Here is a 25,072-nt window from a genome sequence, read left to right on the forward strand (position 1 = left end):
ACAATTGCTCCCTGAGAGGCTCTGAAAAGATGCTTAGGCTGGCCTGTCAATGCTGTGACCTTGAGACTACAGACATTTCAGTGCAGTATAATTTACAGCATCTATCAACAATGGCGTGACATCGAAGCATCAGCAAATAAACACCAGAGAACCCATTTTGTAGAAGCTGCACTACGCTTTTTAATGATTTTTAGTAACTCATACAGTATGAGCTATATGTTTAGAGAATAAATTGACAATGTTTTTTTTTTCAGATCATTGCTAAATATTGGTATTTAAGTTAAAATCACGATTTATACATTTGTTTAATGACAGTAAACTTAAGGCCAAGTAGAGAAAATCCAATGAACTTAAAGCGAAGTCAGCATGACCAAACGTTCTCTATGCAAACATATAGGGTCGCAACAAGTAGAATTATTTTAGTGACAACTTGTACCAGACTCATTTTAAATGATTTTAAAAATATCGACTTACAAAATTTTAACATTATAAAATAACCTTTTTGATCATGGTACAAAAAAAATTATGTTCTTTATCGGTGCAGTCTCATTATACAAAGATTCTTAAATAAAAAAAGTGAGACACCTTATTAGCACACCATACTTCTTGGAAAATATTGTGCAATTGTGAGTGTGCTTAACACTGTTAAATGGGCTTGACAAATCACCTCTAGGACACACACTCTCACCTCTCCGTATGCTAGGAGAGAATAGTATGCTTCTCACTTGTATGTCACTTTGAATAAAAGCTTCTGCTAAATTAGACAACTGTAATATTTAAACCCAAACGCTACATCAACCTGTATAGGGAGACTCAACATATGGTGAATGTAATACCTTTGAAAATCATGATCGCAATATATATATCCAAGCCTGATATCTGATGGCTAGAAAGTGATGCATTTTTTGTAAAATATTGGTGTTTTAATGCAGAAAGTCCAGAGACTGTTGTGTACACCATGATTTTATATAAAATCCACTTTAATGTGTGATATGACTAAAAAGTGATCAAACTGATATCAAATTAGTGGCTTGGTCCCGGAAACAGTATTTCACACGTCATGACCAGGCCCACACAGAATCCGCTCGCCCAGAATTTCGCAGATTTTTAGCCCATCATGGATTCTATTTATTTACTTGTGTAAATTTAGATTTATTCAGTTTTTAGGTTCAGTAATATTATTAATGATGAAAATATTCATGATTTATTCACAATACAGTTTGTGAAGTAATATTTTCTGTCTTTTAGTAGATTTACTATATGAGAGACTTGCTTTGTTTACCAAATAAAGTGAATCTATTTGGATTTGCATTGTAAACATTAAAAGTTAAAAAGATATTACTTTTTATTTCATATATTAAAGTTTTAGTTACGATACTCCCAAAATCATTCTGCATAATCCGCAGATTTAACACAATTCTGTGCAGAAATAGCATAAAATATCTGCAGATTTCGTCTGGCCCTAGTCATGACTTAAGCGAATAATTCTAAATTGGATCTCCACTGACACTATTAAATGCAAAAAAAAAAAAAAACCAACTTAAAGAAACTAAATTTAGGATTAATTTACAATGTGCATTTGGTTTACCACAGCATGTTGTAGCACAAAAATGAAAACCCAAAACGATTTAAAAAAAAAAAAACGATGCTACATGATTTCCACACACAAAGACATCAATGTGACAGACCACCACGTCCAAGAGGGAACCTGCTTGTTTTATTTATTTTTTTCCATTTTTGTTAATGCATGTTGCACACTGTGACAGAACTTCAACGAAGGAAGGAGAAAAAAAGAAACAGGAGAAATGTTTCTGTGAAAATCCCTCAAATGTTGTCAGCTGCCACCAGTTCGGTCCATCACAGAATGGTCCACCTGTCAACGGTCATTGTACTATCAGGTTTCCTTTGCCCCAGTCCTTCCCCTCCCACTCTTATGACACGCACCTCCCTGCCAAACTTCCTCTTAAAGAAATTAAAAGAGAAGACAGGAAAAAAAAAAAAAAAAGAAAAGAAAATGGCAATGACACGGGGACAAACTGCTAGTCACTATCACAATAGTGGAAATCACATAACTGTTCCTCGGAGATTAATACAAAGATCTTCCAGGAGAACTAGTCACAATCTGCAGCGGTCCAATAGGAACATTACACTGAGTAACCCGCCCACGTTATACATGGAGACAGACGGAAATAAAAAGCTTATAGAAGAGCATCCAGCACCCCCCACCCACAAGCCCCACCCCATCAAGCCCCACACAACCCCAGGAAGATTGAAGTATGTGTGAGGGTGACCCCTGGCCACCAGCGGTCACATAAAGTCTCTATAAAGGAGCCCCTGACTGGAGGGTCTCTAGTATTTCACGCCTGGAACAAACTCCTTGGCCTCTGGGTTCAAGCTGCTCTTGCGCTGTGAAACAAAAAGAGAAGAACGTGTGAGTGGAAAATGTTTGATGTGGGGACTCAATTTTGGAAGGATGTGATGTGTTTAATGTGCAGTTCACTTCCAGAACGATTGGCCAACAGTGACTTACACTTCTTTGATGTTCACCATTGACTTCCATATTCCTCTTATGGAAATCAATGGTGAGCCATTAACTATTCAAATACCTGCATTTTCAAAACATCCTCTTGTGTTCAACAGGAAAAACTAGCTGAGGGTGAGTAATAAATGACACAATTTTTCATCTGGAAGTGAAATACTCAAGCTTTTAAATGATGATTGCGCTGTAAGACTTACTGCGATGTCTTCGGCGTTTCCGTCACTGACCGACAGGCCGCTGAGCTGCTGTTGGATCTGCCCTACTCCAGATGGAAGGTCTCTGGCAGGAATGAACCAATCTTGATCCTCCTCCTCCAACATCTCCTGGAAACAGCGTTCAAGAAACTCCTGCTCCAACAGCTCTTCTTCCACCTGCAGGAAAGTGTCAGACGGATCAATTTCAGCATAATGTGGTCACTGAGGATTCATATTAAACTTGTAATACTTCAATGTTGGTCTGCTGTTAATCATTATGATGTGGTTTGTTGTTGTTAAACCTAAATTCCAAGATGCTATATATATATATATATATATATATATATATATATATATATATATATATATATATATATATATATATATATATATATATATATATATATATATATATATATATATATATATATATATATATAAATAAAGTCATTACAGTAATTGCAACTCAATGAAGAAACCAAATTAGATGCAAATTAAAGTAAAAAATAAACTGCAAGTGTTAAATTAAACAAATCAGACTATATTTGATGCGAGGTCAATGTTTTAATACCAGTCAGCTTCTGCGGTTACATTTAGACTAAATTTCCAAAATTAAAACTCAACTTGTGCAGTCTCCATCTCGCAAATTCTCAATTCGTTTTGTTATTGTACACCAATAAATTGTGATATGATTTTAGCAAGTTTCAACTAAGGAAACAAATATTTACACAAATCCTTATTGAAGTTTTGAAACGTATAACTAGGCCCACACGTAATCTACGCATGCAGAAATCCACAGATTTTTAGCCCGTTACTGAGTCCATTTATTTACTTGTGTAAATTTGTATTTATTCAGTTTAAATTAATTTCAGTAATATTATTAGCTTATATGAAATTGTTTATTTACAATACAGTTTGTGATTATATTATATGATAGACGTGCTTTGTAGACTAATCAAGCAGATCTAATTAAATTTGCATTGTAAACATTAAGTTTAAAATGTTTTGTTTTTTATTTTACACAAGTTTTAGCTATGATACTTCTAAAATTATACCGCATAATCCACAGATTTTTTTTTTTTTTTTTTACTAAATTCTGTGCAGAAATACATTTAAAAAAATGTCTGCAGAGATTCTGTCTTTTGAGAGAATCACTGCTTTGGGTAAATAGTCTCTGCATGACAGTCGTAAATGCACAGAAACTACTAAAATAACTACAGCTTAGTTTTAATGGTTAAAAACCAATTATTACATTCATACAAAAGTTCTCATTTATTATTATTTGATAATATCTTTTATATCTTGTGTCTTTTGAGAGTACCATTCTTGCTGTTCTCATTAAACTAAGAAAACATTGGTTGCACGGTTTACCGGTACTATGGTAGGATCGTGATCCTATGGCTACAAAATACTGGCAGATCCACTGTAGTTTGTAAATGGTAGTATCGTCATTATTGGTTTATTTACAATAGATAATGTTGCATGTGGAAAAGTCACTGAAATGCTCACATATGTACATCAATAAACCAAATTATTTTAATAATCTGTGGAGCACTTTAAGGTTGCAAAACTTTGTAGAATTTGCACCTTTTATGGTAGCTTATTGCACATTTTTTAATGCTTCGGTCCATTTCTGGTACTGTTAATATGATTTATTAGCGACTGCGACAATCTCTTTAAAAGAACAACTTCAACAAATGTTGAATTTGTTGAATTTTGAATTACTGATTAAAAAAAAAAAAAAAAAAAAAAGAGAAACGTAAAACAGCAACAGGAAAAATTGAAACAATTTGACCATTTCATGTAGCCTCATTTTGTTGGAAAAATGCTTTTTTGTATCAAATTTCATTTGGTATAATTTGTATCTTTATTTTTATTTTATTGTATTTCTGTTGGCCGGTTATCTACAAAATAAACAAAAAGAATGAATACATTTTAGGTGAAGTGGGGTGCAAATAATACTTTTTGGCCTTAAGGGAATTATGAATTACATTCAAGTAGGCCTATTATAACATAAAATATAGTATTTCTGACTATTTTCTTTATAATTTCAGCTATTAATTACAGTACCACAATACTACTTGGTATCGTGACACTTTAACTGGTATCGTATCGTATCGTAAGATTAATGGTATTGTTGTGATAACCATAATTTATATACCCTTAAACATTGCTTAACATACTTCCATACGTGCCCCATTTCAAATATATTTTGTTCCCCTTGTTCCCTATATTCATGTATAGCTATATCCATAAAACTACATTTGGATGCACTTGATTATAGACCATTTTGAGAGATGTAAACAAAACAATGGTCCCAACCTATTTTTAATTTCTATAGCTTCCGAGAATCCAAAAAGAGCCACATACTGATAAATAATGTTATGACATTGTATTTTTACATCAAGTTATGATTGAATTGTCATTACAGTTATGAAATGGTTTGATAAGCAGTAAATGTTCATGGGCAAATGACATGACTGTTGAAATGGTCTAAAAAATTACACTAATAAATAAATAAATATTGGAGCTGTACAATTAATCGAAAAAAGACACATCTCGCTTCGACCCCCTAGAAGATCTTAATCCAACATTTCTACAATTCTGCCAATCATATTTTCAAGTTTAGGAGAGAAGCAAAGGTGGCTGCACGAGTCTTTTCATTGTTTCACATACATTGCTCAGCAACATAGACACCTTAAAATGATGTTGAGTCACATACTGTATTTATAAAAAGGTATAATTCACCCAATAATGTCAAAAAAAATAAATAAAAAAGAAAAAAATTAACACGTGACGCGAGCTGCTGACCGTGAGCTGTTATCAAGCCTGGTTTATACTCGACACGTCCGCTTGTTCGCTTGAGTGCGAGCGGCAAATGTGACGTCATCGCAGAGTTTGCGTATATTCGCTTTGGGTGCGCGCGGCATGATTTTGGCTGGCGGTGCGCACAGCATTTTCTGAGACTCGAGCGAACAGTGCACGCAGTGCCGCAACTGATTTAAGTTGAATATGAACCACTTTGAAGAGATTTTGTCTGAAACAGTATGACTGTACACACATCTTTATAACCCATGATCAGAGAGAAAAGCAGATGATCAGTAACTCGGCTAGAAATTGCAACAGTAGTGGGAAAGGAGAAAGTTTGTGTTAAAATGTTTGAAAAAACCTGAAGGATAAGTTTATTAAAACCAAAAGAGGCCATGGCAAAAGTGGAGAACCTGGTACACAATTACAGAAATATGTTTTTTCCATCAGTCATAGATTTTACACTGATGTATTTTGTTTAATTTTGAATTTAAAACAATTTAATTGAAATTTTATTTCTTTGATAACTGGAATCGGATCGGTTTATAATATACTGATGCCCAGTTTCTCTTGGCTTTATTGGTGTAATCACATTGGACGGTTATTGGCCTTTTTAGCATAAGTATGGACAGAACCTAGCCAGACAGTAATGTGTTAAATGTGGAGCGGGCTAAATCTAAAAAACATCAGTATTTTTTAGTAAGTGTGCTTTTTTGTGATAATAAAACATTTGTAGAGCAACCCATGTTCTGTTGTCATTAATATTTTAATAAATTGTAATTTGTATAACTGTCCGAGATATGAACAAAAGCAAGTGATGACCAATAATTATTTGCTAGAAATAGCAACAGCAGTGGGGAAGGAAGAAAGTTTATGTTAAAAAGTTTGGAAAAACCTGAGGGATACGTTTGTTAAAGCCAAAAGAGGCCATGGCAAAAGTGGAGACCCAGGTACACAATTACAGAATATGTTCTTCCACCAGTCACAGCTTTTACACTGATGTATATATGCTAAATCTAAAAAATAAATAAATAAACTGTGTTTTTTTAGTAAGTACTTTTTTTGCTTTTATTCTTGCCATAATAAAAATATATTTGTAGAGCAACTCATGTTCTCTTGTGATTAATATAATAAACTTTAAATGGTAAAACTGTCCGAGATATGAACAAAAGCAAGTGATGCATCAAAGTTTGATTAAAAAAAATCTTGAATGGTTATAAAAATCATTATAATCATTAATGTATAAAAACAATAAAAAATAATTAGTTAAAAAATATTAAACGGTATTATAATATGACGTACTTCTCTGTTTAATTTTACGGTGGGTTTCTATTGACCTCCCCGTCGTTTAAAAAAAAATATTACAACGGCGAACGCAGCAAGTATAAAAGCCTTGTTCGTTTCGGGAGGTGCGCACGCAGTCAGTGCAGGTGCGCGATGCGTTGCCAGGCTAAAGTATAATTTCAGCTTCACAGAGAGGGCGGGCATGCAACCTAGTTAATGACATGCTTAATTTGACAAACAAAGTAAGTCTCTCATATAATATATCTACTGAAAGACAGAAAATAAAACAAACTATTGTAAATAAATCACATAAACATTTTAATATTACATCACAACAATATTAGTGAAATTAATTTCAAAACTGAATAAATAATCTACACACATTTACCTAAGTAAATACAGGCCCAATGGGAAAAAATCTGAGTATTTCTGTGAACGCAGATTCTGTGTGGGCCTAGTCATAAGCTATCCATTAGCTTCATCCAAACCATTCCTTTAACTAATGTGTGAGATTAAGAAGAAAAACCCAGCATTGAACCCCATTTAGCGAAGTTTGATGACAAAATATTTAGGGTTATCTATAATATGATCAACCATAAAACAAAACATATCCACAATTTCATTCCACGAGATTTAGCATAAGGTTAAACAGTTTTAGATATTTGAAACGTAGAATTTATTTAGTTTAAAAGTGACACCAAGTGCTTCATGCTACAATTTACTGCTGATAAAGCAGTATATCAAACCACATCATGGCACCCTTATTTCAAATAGAAGTCAAGCAAAGGACTGCAACATGAGGATTTCTTTCGGAAGATTCTTTAACCTAATTTGTGAATCTCATTTTCAAGTATTCATAAACAACCACCACAAAAAGGAGTTCTCAGAGACGTCACACATTAAGCAGCTTCACACTGACCTGTCTATTGTACTCCTCCTCGTTCTCCATCCACATGTACTCTGCAAATGGGTTTGCATCCCCTTCCTTGTGTCCGTTCACAACATTCTCATCCTTCCCTTGACCACTGCCGCCTCCTGGTGTCTTTGCAACCTCCGGACTGTTAATATCAGCAGGTTCTGGGGGTGTAAACGCAATGTTAATACTCAAAAAACAGAAATCAACAGCCTCAGCACACACAGACACACGACAAAAGTGATGCCTATGAACACAAGAGGCTCGTGAGAAGACATGTTACATCAACACTCGCGGTACACGAGATAAATGAATGATTTCACTGTATAAACGCATAATTAACACACATTTTATATAAACTCTACAACAATGTCAGTGTCTTTGTAAACTCCAAACACTAAACTCGCTGGCAAATTAGAGGTTTAATATGGCAAACCCAATGCACGATAACGTTTTTAAGCTTTTCTAATGCCCGCTACATGACGCAGTGCGTAACACACACGGTTTAAAGATCATTATATAACTATCTGTTAATAACTATCAGCGTGTTGCATAAATGAGACAAAGAGGAGGTCAGTCGACACCATCTTTCTCCACATGGATTTGATTCATTGTAACGTGAGGCCTGGCTAAGGCTCCAGGGATAACTATCTTTAGTATAAACTATTAAAGAAAGCCTCACAATAAAAAGCCCCCTTTGCTAACGAAAAACTTCTACTTTCGATTAAAAGAGTTTATAATACTTGTTTTAACTTGCTCACGTTCGGCTAACGCTGGTGTTTATAAGAACTATATAGCTATGCGCGTTAGCACGAGCCACCACCGACACATAACAACAACAGCGATCTTTCCACGTGAAACCCCATTTTATGACCTTACATAGTAATGTTTAAAGGTTACTCACCTGCCATTTAAGCAAATGTAGTGCTTGTTGTATTGAATAGTTTTAAAGGCTTTCGTGTGGTAACGTTAAATTAAGTAGCGTGCTAAATGCGCGAGTTAGCCTGCATCGCAGACACACTAGGCCTCCATGCTCACAGTGCTTCACGCAAAACTCTACAAAGTGAGCTTTCGTCGGCTTAATCTGCGTTTAACTTAATGTTACATGTGTTGAATTACTTATACTCGCCATTCTACGCATGAATCGAAGCTAACCATTTCACAAAACAAAGAGGGTGAGAGAAGCACACAACAGTTTCAAAGTCAAAAGATTAAATATGGCTCTTTTCAAAGATCTGAGCAGCTAATATGACTTACCCGGCATTGTAACGCTTCTGTCGCTCTAATCTAGCTCCAAATAAGTCGCGTAAAAGAGGTAATTTTCCCGTTTGCAGCGACACCGTTACCTGGCTAGATTTCAAGCCTACGTCAGAGAGCTCGTGTGGGCCTTTCAAACAAACACGTCGCGAGCGCGTCCTGTCGGTCGTCGTCGGTATTTCAACATCTGACTGATTTCTTTTTTTGTAATTCAACATTTGACTGCTGCAGGCCCTGCTACTCAATTCAAGCGTGTTTTCACTCGAAACTGACAATGAAAAGTGGACGCATTGTCTTTAAATTTGTACCGTTAAGCATTTTACATTTTGGTGGTTTCATTAAAAAACTAAAATCGCTAAAGATATTGACGATTGTACCTAAATCATGGGCATGCGTACATTTATTCATTCAATCAATCACTTTCCTCCAGCTTAGTCTCTACTTCAGAGGTCGCCACAGTGGAATGAACCGCCATGAGCGCACATATTATGATAATCAATGTTAATATAACAGTAATAGCTGGACTTGTTGGATCTATACCTACTACTAACTACTTCTCCCTGGTGGTCTAGTGGTTAGGATTCGGCGCTCTCACCGCCGCGGCCCGGGTTCGATTCCCGGTCAGGGAACTAGTCTTTTAAAAATTGTGTTTCTTGGTTTTAGAACTTATAAAACACTTACGGACTTAATCCAAATAACGACTTAAGATGTTAACCCATTAGTTTGTATTGTGCGTTTAAATTATTTAATCTAACGTTGCAGATCTCTGAACTCCTTGTGTAAGGGACATCAATCTCATAATTCATAAAATATCTATGCTAATGTTTCTTGTCTAAACACTCAGGTTATAGTCAAAAACATACATGTAATCTATATTTTACATGGGTCTATATTCATTTTGGAAAATATTTATTTTGTAATAAGTTTTATTTAATTTAACATTTATTTTATTTTAATAATATTAATCAAATTGAACCATTATTAGGATAGATCATTCATGGATTTTTAAATGTCTATACTGTAGTTTTTTGTAGTATTTTTTATGTATATTGATTAAAACCTATTAGAAATTCATTTTAACTTTTAATTAGCATACAAAACTATTCACAGACCACCATACTGCCTTAAAGCTGTCTGGCTTATAGTATTAATAATATTCCCATATGTGTAATCATATGTGTGTGTTCAATGAGAAACATTTATTGGGGGTTGTTTAGTTCTGAGTTTAGATTATGACCTCCGTGATCTGTAGCAATTAAAATACAACAATGTCATATAATTTATTTAGCCTATAATATTTTTTTAAGCTCTTTGCTCTTTGGTTAAAATATTGCCCAGTATACTGGATAAACCAGACCTAGTTTAAATCCATATTTAAATTACTTTATTAATGAATATTATATAATTCTCATTCACTTTCCTTCAGGTTAGTCCATAGTTTATCAGGGGTCACCACAGCAGAATGATTATTTCATTATAACCTTATTTTTTTCTACTGAATTATATTATTATATAAAATGCAATGGTTAGTTTCTTCTTCATAAATAACTTTGTTCAAAGACAACAATAATCTTTCTTATGACCTTTGTTTATGTATTTTATTACAAAAGTAATACAAACAATAAAACAAATAACATGAGGATATTGCACTGATTTGCCATCAGATTTTGTTTTGTATATCACATCCTCTGAAGAAAGAGAGATGATGATTGTGATAAAGACAAGGAATTTTTTGAGACCACTCATATACAGATAAAGCAACAGATGCAGACTCCATCTCTAAAACCATCTGGACACTGCTCTTGTTAGACAGGTGCTGATCTGCATCCACCTAATAATGAAAAAATATATAAATAATTCACTTATCTTTGCAGATTCAATGATCAAATAAAAAGTCATGAATGCAAATAACCAAATTAACAGAAGTGATGATGTCTTTCAAATACTGTTGTGCAACAGCATATCTCACCTTGTCTCTATTTAACACCAGAGTTTGTAAAACTTGTCCAAAAGGTTTTATCATCCTTAGCACTCCTGTTGCAGCGCAAGGCTTGTTAGGGATGTTACACACAACCAATAAATGGTCCAAAGGCGTCAGCAATCCCTAAAGAAGTTGGCTGGTTTTAAAAATCACTTAAAAATGTTTACAAAGTTGTTATGTCTTGAGAACAAGAGATACTTACATTTGCTATTAATGGTCTCACAAAAGCATGAAACACTGAAACCTGAGGAAAAAAGTAGGCCTGAATCAAACACTTAAAATACATTTACATATTTTATTTAAGCCACAAGATGATGTTAATTTCTTTCCATCCATTAATGTGCATACTCACAGATGAACTAAGATCAACAGTTTGTGACACCAGCTCCAAACTTTGCTCTCTCATGTGGACTGGGATAGCAGAGTAAACCTTCACCATGTCCTGGGCTGAAGATTTAGTGGGAAGAATCAATAAAGCCTGGAAAACACACACATTTTAGTGTGAGGGGACAAGTTTCTGAAATAGTTTGATTCCTGCAGTAGTTGTTTCTACCAGCAGATGACACTGCAAGCTTAACTGATTAATTTGCATTGCACGTGGTTACTTCACCCGACAAGAAAATCAGAAAAGAACAAGAACAGAGCACTATAAGAGAACAGATTACTGTGCTATTTTAACTAACTATTCTTGTAATTGTCTCCAGTTTACATTTCTGGTCAGGTTAACGCAAATATATTAATGTTGTGCATTAAACTGGTCGATTTGATATTGATTATATGAAGATCACAATGAAGAGTGTAATGATGAATATTTTACAAACATGCGTAGGCCTAAATCTCCACGTGCACCAGACACTGAACACTCAATGTTTCTGAAAAAACATTGTGCCATTCACAGGTGAGTGGGCTTGACAAACCATCTACACACTCCTTTACTCTTTGTGTGATGTGCATGTGTATAAAGGGTATAAATATCCCGCCACTGGGTATAAATATCCCGCCACTGAAAAAAAAAAAAAAAAAAAAAAAATTGGAAAAAAAAAACATATATAATAATAAAAAAACTTAAAAAAAAATTGAAGTCAGAATTCTGAGTTATAAAGTCAGAATTATGAGTTATAAAGTCGCAATTCTGAGTTATAAAGTCAGAATTCTGAGTTATAAAGTCGCAATTCTGAGTTATAAAGACGCAATTCTGAGTTATTAAGTCAGAATTCTGAGTTATAAAGTCGCAATTCTGAGTTATAAAGACGCAATTCTGAGTTATTAAGTCAGAATTCCGAGTTTCCTGTTAAGGCGATTGGCCATAAATGAAATGTTAAAGACTCTTTCTTTAGGTTCTCTGCTTGTGATGTGGTATAGTTCGCAGCCAAGTTTACCAATAAAGGCCAGGAATACACAGTATTTGGTTGACACTTTTACTGAACTGAAATATAAACTAATAGAATCCTTTTAGTTTTAGCCCTTTATAATGTCTATGTACGATATGTCTGCAGCTCCCAAGTACATCACACGAGGGCGCTCTTGCGATATGAAACAAAAAACAGCTGCGACAAAATGTAAATCATATAATTGTTACACATAATAGATAAATAATATAGAAATCCTAATTTTAAACTTTTTATGAAATCACACAACCTATAGCTAGTTTCAGACGCTCTGTTTATGCTTTATAATTGCTATTTAGACCAAATGGTAATAATTAAAAAAGTTCAAATCCATACGAATAAATAGACAGCCTAGTTCAACTATATATTTCCTTTTTGAACGCGTGATAAACAATAAAAAGTCAGATATAGGCTTTATGTTGTGATTATGAGCTAATGTGCATGCGTCTTTAAAACTCCATTTATGGCCAGTCGGCATAACAGGAACCTCATTTGTAACTCAGAATTGCGACTTTATAACTCAGAATTGCGACTTTATAACTCAGAATTGCGACTTAATAACTCAGAATTGCGACTTTATAACTCAGAATTCTGACTTAATGAATTTTTTTTTAATATTATATATTATTTTCCAATTAATTTGTAATTTTTTTATTCAGTGGCGGTAACGGGCTGCCATGGTATACAGTATTTTAATAACTGCTAAATTTTCATGCCATCTATTGCTGCTCTCTGGTGATTTTAAGAACTTTTTAAATTCTCTTTTGTAATTTGCTTTGCATACAGCTTCTGCTAAATGAATGAATTTAAATGTACCTGACATTAAAATACACTAGGTCTACAGCTCTTTTCTCCAATTAATTAACCATTTGTGAACTGGTGTTCACTTTCCATTCTTATGAATATAACAGTAGAATTTCTATCAAACCTTTATTTATTGTTTCAAAGCTTCAGTTTCCCCCATAAGTTCAAAGTCATGCGCTATAGGTGAACTGAATAGGCTAAATTGGCCGTAGTGTATGGGTGTGAATGCAAGATTGTATGGGTGTTTCCCAGTGTTAGGTTCGACTGAAAGGGCATCCGCTGCGTAAAACATATGCTGGATAAGTTGGCGGTTCATTCCGCTGTGGCAACCCCTGATTAATAAAGGGACTAAGCCGAAAAGAAAATGAATGAATGAATGTTGTTTCAAATAAATATCAGAAACAAATCAGAAAATAAGAGTCTTGAGTTATTTGAAGCAACACCCAGTGATACTCTGAACAGTTTTTGTTAAAAAAAAATTATGTTCAGATTTTAAAGAAATGTGTTGTTTTTCATCATTAAATAATTGTGCATTAAATAGCACATACCTTTTTCCATTCAAGACAGGTCGCTGTGTCAATCTCAGTTGCCATTAAAATGTTAACAGGGTGACCAAACGGAGATGCCATTTTGATAAGCTCATTCTCTGAGTAATCAAGAGGGATTCCAGACACACGTATCACACCTTTCTGCTAAAAACACAGAGAGAGTTTAACAGAGTGCAGTTCGCCTATTAGAAGATTACAGAAGAAGCACATCTAGAGTTTCCTCTCCGGTAAATGACCTAACTGCACTCTAAACACCACTAGAGGTCACTGTCTCCACAGTTATTCATTTGCAACCACACGAGACTGTCAGTATGAACTATTCTTTTATGAACTAGCCTATCTTTTATTTTCAGCCTGCGCCGTTGAGACAAAATTTATATCTAAATGTTTTATTGACTCTATTTCTTTGACGATATCAATAATCAACATTTGTACTATAAACATACACTTTGTGCCGAAGTTTGTGCCTTGTGAAATTTCGTGGTTTCAAACTTGTCTGGAAATGAAGACTGTTGTTGACGATCATTTCTTGAGGTAATGGAAGTGGCATATCTTTGTGAAGATGACAAGCATCCTTTCCTTGTATAACGTCGTGTTTTGTTAAAGTCTCGATAGCCAAAACAGCGACGTATGCTGCACTTCGACTGAGAAGGGGGATAGAGTGAACCAGGACTCGGTTTGGTGACCTCAGCAGGCCCATGTGGAGGTCTTTTGGAGAAAGCGTCGGTTTTATTCCCTGGAAGGTAAACGAACAATACGTTAGTCAAAGTCTTTGTTCTAAAACATTATATTTAATATATATATATATATATATATATATATATATATATATATATATATATATATATATATATATATATTATTGATATATGAGATATTTATTAAGCAATACGTTTGTCACAAAATTTTATCCAAATTAATTAACAGTTTTAGGAGGGCAGCATTAAACGTAGCCTATATTTAACTGCTAGGCTATTGTACATGCATACATTCAGGAAATAATGATTTTGCCATATCAGATTATAATATTTCCACTATATTAGATATATAGAATAGATTATCACATTTTCTCAAAATTTATTAACATTTCATCAAATTCCTTTAAAGTTGGGGGTTGAGGTTTGTTTTTCAAGAAGCATTGTGGATAAAACAAAACAAGACAAAAAAAAAAATTCGTCATTGTCAGCCGAAATTCAGTGGATATAGCGGTTGCCTTTCCAACTGCAACCCAGCAATGGAAAACACCCATACACTCTGCATTCACACACATACTCTACAGCCAATTTTGTTTATTCAATTCACCTATAGCGCATGTCTTTAGAGAAACCAGAGCACCCGGAGGAAACCCACACGAATATGCAAACTCTACGCAGAAATGCCAACTGACCCGGCCAAGGCTCGAACCAGAGACCTTCTTGCTGTGAGACAATTGTGCTACCCACTGCGCCACCATGACTCACCCGATATGACTCTTTTCAGTGTTCTGGACTGGGTAGAAAAGCTCTGATGTACAAGTTCTGATGGGCTGTATCTTTCAGCACTGAGAGACCTATAGAAATTGGGGCTACAGGACTGTCCGTCAGAACTTAGTTTGACATATTTCTTCCATTCACTGTGCCTTTGATCTTGATCATGATACTTCCCAGGAGCATATGATGACTTTCTGGATGATCTCACATGATCAGTTGAGTCCCATCTATTGTGGCCACATTCAAGACCCTTTGTCCCTTTATGGCGTTGGATGTCTTGAATGATGAGGGGCAGTTTTTCTGTTGTTAGATGATTGTCTGGGAAGTGACTGAGTATTTCCAAGTCTTCAAGAGAGAGACCAAGACTGGCTAAAACTTTGATCAGATTTTCTGTTGGAATATCTCGCATTACTGGTTGCTTTGGCTCAACTTCTTCAGTTTGTGGTCTGTCAGGAGGCATCGTTCCTTTGGTTGTGTTTGACTGGTATTGAGAGCTAATAATAAGACTAAGAAGGTCACTAATCTTCTTATCGGCAATGACTGTATTATTTTCTGTGATTGATGATGAGGGGCAACTAAACATTTGAGGGATATAATCCATGTTTTTTCTGTTAAGGGTAAACACACCTGTAGGCTGGTGCATACTCAGAAATGAGGATCTTTGAATGCCAAAAGGCTGTAAGAGAGGACTAAAGGGATTCGCATAACCAGTATTATTTCCACCTGCAACATTACTAATCAGGTTCAAGAGCAGCTGAGCTTCAAGTTGGGCGAGTTTATACAGGAAATGTTGTGTTGTTCCAAATAACAGCGGTGCACTGGTGAAAATACTGCTCATCTGAGACCAACACACTGGCTTGGTATTGATTTGAGGAGTATGTGCAAATCTGTTGGGGAAAAAAAAACAGGCATGTCTTAGTATGTATTGTATATAATGCCAGAGTAAAACGGTTCCATCATAACTTACACCCTTTATTGACAAGAAAGCATTAAATTAATTCTAATAAAGCTAGTGTATAATTTTTTTATGAATATTTTAGAAACTTGACAAATCATCTGCCAAGTTGTATGGTGTGACAAACATATATTATTCATTCATTAATTTTCCTTCAGCTTAGTCCCTTGTTTATCAGGGGTCGCCACAGCGGAATGAACCGCCAGACATTCTGGGAAATGTTTTACGCAGTGGATGCTCTTCCAGCTGCAACCCAGTACTGGGAAACGACCATACACTCAAATTCACACACACACACTGATACACTAAGGCCAGTTTAGTTTCTCCAATTCACCTATATCGCATGTCTTTGGACTGTGGGGGAACTGGAGCATACCCCACAAAAAACACAGGGAGAATAAGCAAACTCCGCACAGAAATGGCAACTGGCCCAGCTGGGACTCGAACCAGCGACCTTGTTGCTGTGAGGCAACAGTGCTAACCACTGAGCCACCGTGCTGCCCAAACATATTTTATATAAAAATTGATATATTGCTTGTACATTTCATTAATTCATTCATTCATTCAAATTCTTTTCGGCTTATTCCCTTTAATAATCTGGGGTCGCCACTGAGGAATGAACCGCCAACTTAGTCAGCATGTTTTATGCAGCGGATGCCCTTCCAGCCGCAACCTAGCACTGGGAAACACCCATAAACTCATGCAATTACAAACATACACTATGGCCAGTTCCAAATGACGTAGTACGGCCAGTTCCAGTACGGCCTTATTCAATTCACCTATAGCGCATGTCTTTGGACTGTGGGAGCGCCCGGAGGAAACCCACGCAAACATGGGTTGTACATTTCAATGATTAAAAAAAAGTAAGCAAAACTTTGAATTAAATGTGAAATTCTGAAGCATAAAGACTTTTATTAAATTTTATTTATAAATCAAAAATTAACTATTTAGACTGTAATTGTTTAGGGTGTTGTTATTTTAACTCCATGCTTACTGCTTTCTTAACATTCTTATGGTTTTCTTCTAATAATTTACCACATTTTCATAAAACTTTATCATAAATTTGAAGCAGTTTTTGAAAATGGTACAGTATTTAGTATTATTGTTTAAAAACCATATTAAACCAGAATGAGCACTAAAGAACTTGGCAAAGAATATGACTATATTTTTTGTGTAGATTTTGTGATTTGTCATTGATGTTGACACTTTCTTGACTCATCGAACTGCTCATTATTCAAGCAACAAAAGAGAAAAATATTTGTTGATAAGCTTTTCCTTTCACTCAGGCCATCAATCCTGACCGAGACTCAACATTTAGCTCCCGATCAAGCTTACAATATGAACTGTGAAATAGTTCTCTGGTGTTGAATATATCCAGAATCAGATTCTTTAAAGTCTAATGAGTGTGTGACTGTAGACACAGCATGAGAGGATGTGTTCATGGAGGCTTTCACTCAGACGTGTGCTCTCTTCATTACATATAACTAATAGCAGGTCAGCAGGGTGTTTTTCAAACATTGTGACAGCATGTCCTCGTAACATGAGGATGAGGTGAAAGACATTTGTCTAGTGTAAAGTGGCACACAGCTGCAGTGTTTCCACAGCCACAACCAAATGCTTCTCAAACCACATGGACTGGACTGATTTTTTAAAATAATGAGTAATATTTTTCAATTAACATTTGTCAAAACTGAGAAGTCACATTATTCAAAACCTTTCCAGGAATCTAGAAACACTCATCTGTTAACTTGAAATCACAAAATTACATTTTAATAAGCTTACTTGTAAATATTATAATAATTATTACTTGTAAATATTTAAGAAGCTTACTTGTAAATACTAATTAAAGGCAGCTTAAGTATTTATAAAATGGCACTTATTAATAATGTCAACTTAGTTTTATTTTAAAGCAAATGTTCCTCAAGTTAATAGTTTGAATTTTATTGTTAGTCATGAAAATTACATTTTATGTTTAGATGTACTGAAGTTCACTTAATACCAATATTGATAAGATGAAGTTACCAAGACCTGCCCTTAAGTACTACACTGCATTCTCACTTGCCATTTACTGTCACAATTTTTAAGCCAGAAAATCTGTAGAGACAGTATATCTTAGCTAGATCATGCCAAAGCAAATTTTGTTTGCTTGTCACATTATGATGAACATCCTGATGAAACACTGTCTGCTTGAGATGATCTGTTTGTCCTTGGTACAGTTGTTGATATAATAATCTATCTGAGGACAGCTAACACGTTAGCATCAAGAAATTGATGCTTTATAATGACAGTGGAGATGTTCTTCGACTGGCTACATTCAAGACAAATGCACTTCGATACAAACTACACATTCAAATCAATCAGATAGCTCTCATTCACTTCTGAAGTACATTTTAGAGAGAAATTATTCACAGTATCTTTAATATAATTTAGCGCTGCTTGACCCCAGCTGGCCTATAACTCAAATACCACGAGTGGCGAGAATCGACAACCCTTGCTAGATTTCCTAATTAAATCATTTGAGTCTTTTCATTTATCTCTCTCACTCATCGGTCACAAATCTATTTAGGTAAATCCTATTTTGACTTGATCATCTGATGCTGGTTGACTCCAGGATATGTTCAAATTTACACGTTCAGCAGATTGAATCGTTTGACATTTCTCACTAGGAACTAACAGCACGAGATGTAACTTATATGATCATATTTATTATAGGAGTGGAATGATGACCTGAAGACACTCTGCAATATGTCGCTTAGCAAATGGTGTGAAGTTAATAGGATAATCTGATTTACAACTCCTGGACAGATATTCATCACGCTGTCTGCATTCCTGGAAGGTGGGAACATGAGAACGTCCATGTTGGTCAGTCAAGGGCAAACATATCATAAAACGAAACATAACCTGATGATAGAACAAGTTAGCACAACATTTCTACTTTTGTAAACATTCTAGAACTGGACCAGAAGTGTCTACATTATTAACTCATAGATATGTTAACCCAGCACCTCGAAAAGGCCAAACATACTAAATTACATGAGTCTGAAAAATTCAGCTCTCTGTTACAGCTAAGTATGGCAGTGGGGGTGGGGGGGGATCCTGTCGATCGGGTACATGTAGTTCTACAGAGATGACCCAGATAACATAACCTCTGTTGTCTTTGCTTGTATATTTGAGTTATGTAACCCATAAGGAATGGTACTTGACAAGCCTTAAAAGGGGGGGATAATATTTCTAATAAATATCTAATAATTTTCAACAAGTATGTCACTGTGATAATGTGTTTTAAAATGTTATTTAAATATAAGTTCATCTCCTAATATCAATTTGATAATGTTATTTCTGTTATGTTAAATAATTTTTTTAATGAGGTAGTTTACCCAGAAATGAAAACGTACTTACTACAAAGTGGTTGCAGTCCTTTTTAAGTTGAACACACACACACACGCACGCACGCACGCACGCACGCACGCACGCACGCATGCACGCACGCACGCACGCACACACACACACACACACACACACACACACACACACACACACACACACACACACACACACAAAAAGATTTGAAATATGTTGGAAACTGGTAGCCATTGTTTTTATACAGTCAAGCCTGAAATTATTAATACCCCTGACAAATTTTGACTTAAAGGTACTTTTACTTTATACCAGCACATTTTTTTTATCGGAAAAATGACACCAGCTTCTCCCAAAACATAATAAGAATATGTACAAATTTGAACAAAAAAAACAAAAAGTGGCACATCCAAAATAAGTCATACCCTTCTCAAAGGTCAATAGAAAAGCCCTTATTGCCTATTACAGCCATTAAAGGCTTACTATAATTGCTGACCAGCCTTCTGCATGTCTCCATTGGCATTTTTGCCCAGTCATTTTTAGCAATAAGCTCCCACACTTTCCTGGACTGCTAAAATAAAAGCTGTATTTTATGTTTTAACCAACACGATCTCACGGCAATTCGTAACTTTTTGATTTACTGGCTAATTCATATGAATTTGTATGATCTCATTCGTACACTTTAGTACGATTTGCTCATCCTCCAATGACAGTTGGGTTTAGGGGCGGAGTTGGGTGCCACGGCTCTTTTTTAAAATCGTACATTTTTGTATGACTAAACCCTTATGGAATAGCCACTAAACTGACAAAATGTAAAATACTTAAGTTTTCTTGTGAGATCAGGCTGGTTTTTACCTGGCTTGGTGTATCTGTAACATTGTAATCAGAGAGCAACTCCAATATTTCAGCTGAATATTACACATCTCTTAAAGAGCCCATATTATACATGAAATAGGGTCATATTTAGGTTGTAAGGGTCTCCAACAACAGTCTAATATGCATGCAAGGTCATAAAACACTTTTATGGTCTTATAATCTGCATTTATTTTTACCTAATTATCCCAACGACTCCCATATGAATCGTTCAGCGATTCATTTGTTCCCAACCCCCTCCTCAGCGCGAAGCTAATCTGCGCTGATTGGACCGATGACAGCCTGCTGCGATTGGTCGACAGTGACAGGCTTCAGCACGAGACAGAGTGAAATGCCCAGCTGCTAATCAACTATATAAAAGTAGTCACAGTGCACACGCGCTTCATAGTGTAAGGCTTTTTTCACACACACACACAACCCTCCTCAGAAGAACTGGGGAGATCGACGCGAGTCTCTCTCTCTGTCTCTCTCCTCTCTCTCTCTCTCTCTCTCTCTCTCTCTCTCTCTCTCTCTCTCTCTCTCTCTCTCTCTCTCTCTCTCTCTCTCTCTCTCTCTCTCACACACACACACAACGCTCCTCAGAAGAACTAGGAAAAGCGACGCAAGTCTCCTGTCTCCTAGCCCCTAGGCGTCACAAACTCGACCTGTTCTTTTTCTCTCTCTCTCTCTATCTCTCTCTCTCTCACACACACACATAAACACATCACGTTCCTCCTCAGAACTAGGGAGATCGACACCTCTCCCGTCTCCTAGCTTACGATCGCCATAGCAACGACAAACGGAAGTGGAACGCAAGCTCACAAAAGCCTTTAACGTTAAATCCGTAAACAAAGCGGCACGCGTCGCGTTTTTAACGTGGCTTACATGTGATACGAGAATATAAAGAGTAACCGCGTGTACTGTACCAGGTTAACAAGTAACAAAACACAATAAAGACATAATTTGCAAGTTAAACGAGGCAACAATTTTAATCGCACTTACTTACACTAGTGAATAAACCTCAACCACTGACTCTTCACAGTTCACAACTCATCTTTGGGTAGAGACTGTCAATATTATCCATCTGAGCACAGCGTGACTTCATTCGACCGGCGGCGTCTGTGTGTGTGTGTCTAGTGTTTTTTCTGTGTTAGTGGGCGGGGCCACAGTTCAAATCTCCCGGGTTTGCGCGCATAACTACTGGCGAGGCTTGTGTTTCGTGGCTGCGTCATCGCGAAACACCTAATGACTCGTTATCAAGACGACTCGTTTGAAGCACTATGAGTCGACTCTTTTATAGATGAATCAATAGTTTTAAACACTGTACACTTACAGATTTAAGCCTTAGCTGGATATTTCACTTCACTTAGAGCTGTGTGACACACTACATGGAAGGGCATTTTCAAAAACCCATAATATGGGCTCTTTAAAGGTGCAGTAGGTGATTGTCTTCAGAAACATTTTTGTTGTGCTGGTTGAAAGTCTCTTTACATTCCAATAGTAATGATTAAAGTAAATGATCTAAATGTATTTATATGTATTTTCATATTCTGGGTGAGGCATAAAACAAAAAAATGTTCATCCAATTAAAATTTATCAGGCAGATAATTCCCATAATTCTGATAAGTAGCCCAAACTGTCTGTTAACAAATGTAGATTTGTACTTTTGCACACCCATTCACGCAGACAGATCTGCTGTTTGCGCATGCACGCACATTCACATACGCACGAGAGAGTGACAGTAGCAAAAACAAATGCTTAATCAAAACTTTTTAAAATCCTGAACGAATGAGACCAGCGATCCTTGAATGCATGAAATACTGCACATTATGACATATTTCGCTTGCTACACAACTAAAAGCATGCTAGATATAGTACAGTTTCCGAATTAATGTTAACGGTAACATTTTCTAACTGGTGAATGACATATATAGTGGGTTGTCTATGGTCATCTTTATGGTGTGCATTCATGATTCTGGGAGGCTGGCTTTGGATGGCTGGGGAGGGACTGTGTTTCCAAAGCTATTATACTAATGGTTAGTGTTTCGGCAGATTACCTAAACTATTAAATTATCCTGCTCTGCCAAGTATTAAAGAATATAGTCGTAACTTTTGTGCAAATTCAGTGCTGAGCAGCATTTATGTATAAAGACATGCTGATGCTGTTTCAGAAGTGCTTCCTTTGCAGTGTTAATTTAAATAAAACTAAACACTAAAACTTATCCGCCTGTGCACAACAAGATTGAAAAACAAAACATGACTTGAGAAAAAAGACCTTGACAAACTAGTCTTGTTTAAGAACACAATGAATGTTAAAAATGGAATGCAGCAGGTGACAAGGCGCTGTGGCCATCAAAACAGTTCAGTCATAAATACTATGCATGTCATCTTTGATTAATGGCTTTTATTAGTAAGGCTTTGTTTGTGAACCTCTTTTTAGAACTTAAATACAACATGCGCACACGCCTAGATGCACTTAAATATATACATACATAGATACATGAATTAATATTATCCATTAAAAGCTTCTCAATGCTAATTTTGTTCTGACACTAGCAATAAATGTTCATAAGGAAATTTGATATAGCAGTGAGCACATATGTATCCATCACAAAGTAAACAGATGTGAAAAAATATGATTGTGGGACAGATTAAAATAAGAAATAAAGTATGGAAATATAAATTTATATGTATACACACACACACACATTTTTATTTAAAATGTCATTTACATTTGACAATAGTCTATTCATCAGATATAAAGTCAAATCATGAGAAATAAACTTAAAGTGAAAAATTAAGTTATTATGCTGCATAAAGTTGTATGTATGCAGTTGTCAAACAGTATATCTTGTCGATATATTGTGGCCTTAAATCATTTTAGGAGAGAGATAAATAGGCAAACATCAAGCTTAAACCCAATGCTTTAGATTAATTCACACACTTCAGGCTGTTTTAACAAGATCTATACTCACATGTTGCCATTGGTTAAAGCCGAGCTGCAGTTTCTTTTCCTTTGGACTGAATTCTTCATCATTATTGTTTAAACTTTTAAAAGTTGCTTCAAATCTTCAACCGTCTCTCCTGATGTTTGTCATTCCATAGTACTATTAAATATAAACTATTAAACTAGTATCTAATTGTTGTACATCCAATGCAGATTGACTTTGGCCTACCTCTGTAAATCTTATCCCACTGCTCACTCTAGTCAGACACACACTGTAACACATTCTTTCTTAGTAGTATGTTTACATCACCCTGACTCGGACACATGCCTGCCCACCCAACACCACCCCTATCATTTTCACCAAGGCTTTCCCTTTGCTTTGGGAGGACCTCTGTTACTGCAAGCTCTCTCTTCACACAGTAGAAACTATATATTAAGTGCACAACAAAATGAAGCACAGAATTCATGGGCATCAAGCTTTTAATCAAAAATTATTAAGAGTGAATCACTTGATAACAGAATAAGTTTTAAGGTTTCACACAACTATGCAATTTGGATTCTTTTACACCTACATTTTTACATAACAAAGCTTAATTTTTCATGATTTCTGAATTTTGTTTACTGTGAACAATTATTTTTGTACAACCATATGTCAAGTAGCTTATAGTCCTCAGTATGCATCCTGCTTATCGTCATCCTTCCTCAATCTAGATAGAAATAACAGGGCTCTTTACTACAAGCAAATAGTTGCATTTTGGCAACCTTTTTCCTTGCTAACGAAACTGATTTTTGTTGTGCTACCAATTTGCCAAACTGATAAATGATGACATTCTGCTACCTATACGAATCACTGCTGAGCTCACCAACTTTACTAGGAACTGTGAAGTGACTGCCAGCTAGTAGCGCCGTCAAGTGTGCCAATCAGCAAACTTAATAAAGTAAGGGTGTCACAGAAGCTGAGTTCAAAGGCTGAGATGGAGTGTAGACATAAAAAATTGGGACTGAAAAAAAGACCTAAGAGATCACCTGACAACTTACATGCCATAGAGGCTGAGACAGAATATGATGACCAGTTAATGCAGCTAATGTTGCCTTTCTGTTTGTGCATGTCTTTGCATAGCAATTTACAATACAATATTGGTGTTTTGTTAGTATACGCTGTAAAAAAATTCCATAATTTGAAGTTTTTTTGCGACAGTTGGGGTGCCGAATTTTTTTTTTTACTATAAAATAACAGACGTTAAATTACAGAAATTACCCAGTAACTTAACGGAAGGAATTTAAGGAAATTTCTGTAATTTTATGTCTGTTATTCTATGGTAAATTTCTGTAATTTAATGGATGTTATTGTATGTTTTTTTAAGCACCCCAGCTACTGGAAAACGTAAAATTATGAATTTGTTTTACAGTGTGGCACACATTTGCCCAATTAATTTCAGTGGTGGAAGGATACTGAAAAATCATACTTAAGTAAAAGTACTATTACTTGCCTAAAAATGTAGTGCAAGTAGAGTAAAAGTATCTGTTGTAAATATTACTCAAAGTATGAATAAAAAAACCTTTCAAAAGTACTCAAGAGTAGTGAGTATTACGCTGTGAAAAGCTGATGCATTTACATCTAATTTCTGGATGTGTGCAAACGTAACATTCTGTAGTGCATTTAGTTATTGCACAGCAGGTACACAGCATCATAAGACATTAATATTAGGCTAGATTTAGGTCGTGACGTCAGGTGACCAAAATTCAACATCAAGCCAACATCTCAAACCAACATCA

The 25,072-nt window shown here is 35.6% G+C and overlaps 2 protein-coding genes and 1 non-coding gene across 6 annotated transcripts; 1 reads left to right on the top strand and 2 right to left on the bottom strand.

The window, feature by feature from the left end:
* Window positions 1-1,695: 1,695 nt before the first annotated feature.
* Window positions 1,696-9,135, bottom strand: paip2b (poly(A) binding protein interacting protein 2B). The gene is made up of 4 exons (XM_056456835.1): window positions 8,996-9,135; window positions 7,745-7,902; window positions 2,737-2,910; window positions 1,696-2,406 (listed from the first exon to the last, which is right to left on the bottom strand). Exons 1-4 carry the CDS (start codon window positions 9,000-9,002, stop codon window positions 2,350-2,352), a joined length of 396 nt encoding a protein of 131 aa, XP_056312810.1. The 5' UTR covers window positions 9,003-9,135; the 3' UTR covers window positions 1,696-2,349.
* Window positions 9,136-9,552: 417 nt separating this feature from the next.
* Window positions 9,553-9,624, top strand: trnae-cuc (transfer RNA glutamic acid (anticodon CUC)). The gene has a single exon. It is a non-coding gene; the product is annotated as a tRNA-Glu (tRNA).
* Window positions 9,625-10,556: 932 nt separating this feature from the next.
* On the bottom strand, window positions 10,557-23,565 carry si:ch211-89o9.4 (uncharacterized protein LOC566247 homolog). 4 transcript variants are annotated; one of them, XM_056456852.1, is made up of 9 exons: window positions 23,526-23,565; window positions 23,325-23,456; window positions 15,177-16,072; window positions 14,163-14,452; window positions 13,717-13,860; window positions 11,329-11,454; window positions 11,179-11,220; window positions 10,965-11,099; window positions 10,558-10,826 (listed from the first exon to the last, which is right to left on the bottom strand). In XM_056456852.1, exons 2-9 carry the CDS (start codon window positions 23,384-23,386, stop codon window positions 10,656-10,658), a joined length of 1,866 nt encoding a protein of 621 aa, XP_056312827.1. In that variant the 5' UTR covers window positions 23,387-23,456; window positions 23,526-23,565; the 3' UTR covers window positions 10,558-10,655. The 4 variants fall into 4 exon arrangements, with proteins under 4 accessions (XP_056312839.1, XP_056312827.1, XP_056312834.1 ...); XM_056456859.1 differs by lacking the exon at window positions 23,526-23,565 and having other exon boundaries at window positions 13,717-13,857; window positions 23,325-23,519; XM_056456845.1 differs by lacking the exon at window positions 23,526-23,565 and having other exon boundaries at window positions 23,325-23,519.
* Between the last annotated feature and the right edge of the window lie 1,507 nt (window positions 23,566-25,072).

Source organism: Danio aesculapii, chromosome 1 (assembly GCF_903798145.1).
Source record: "Danio aesculapii chromosome 1, fDanAes4.1, whole genome shotgun sequence".
Taxonomy (NCBI): Eukaryota; Metazoa; Chordata; class Actinopteri; order Cypriniformes; family Danionidae; genus Danio; species Danio aesculapii.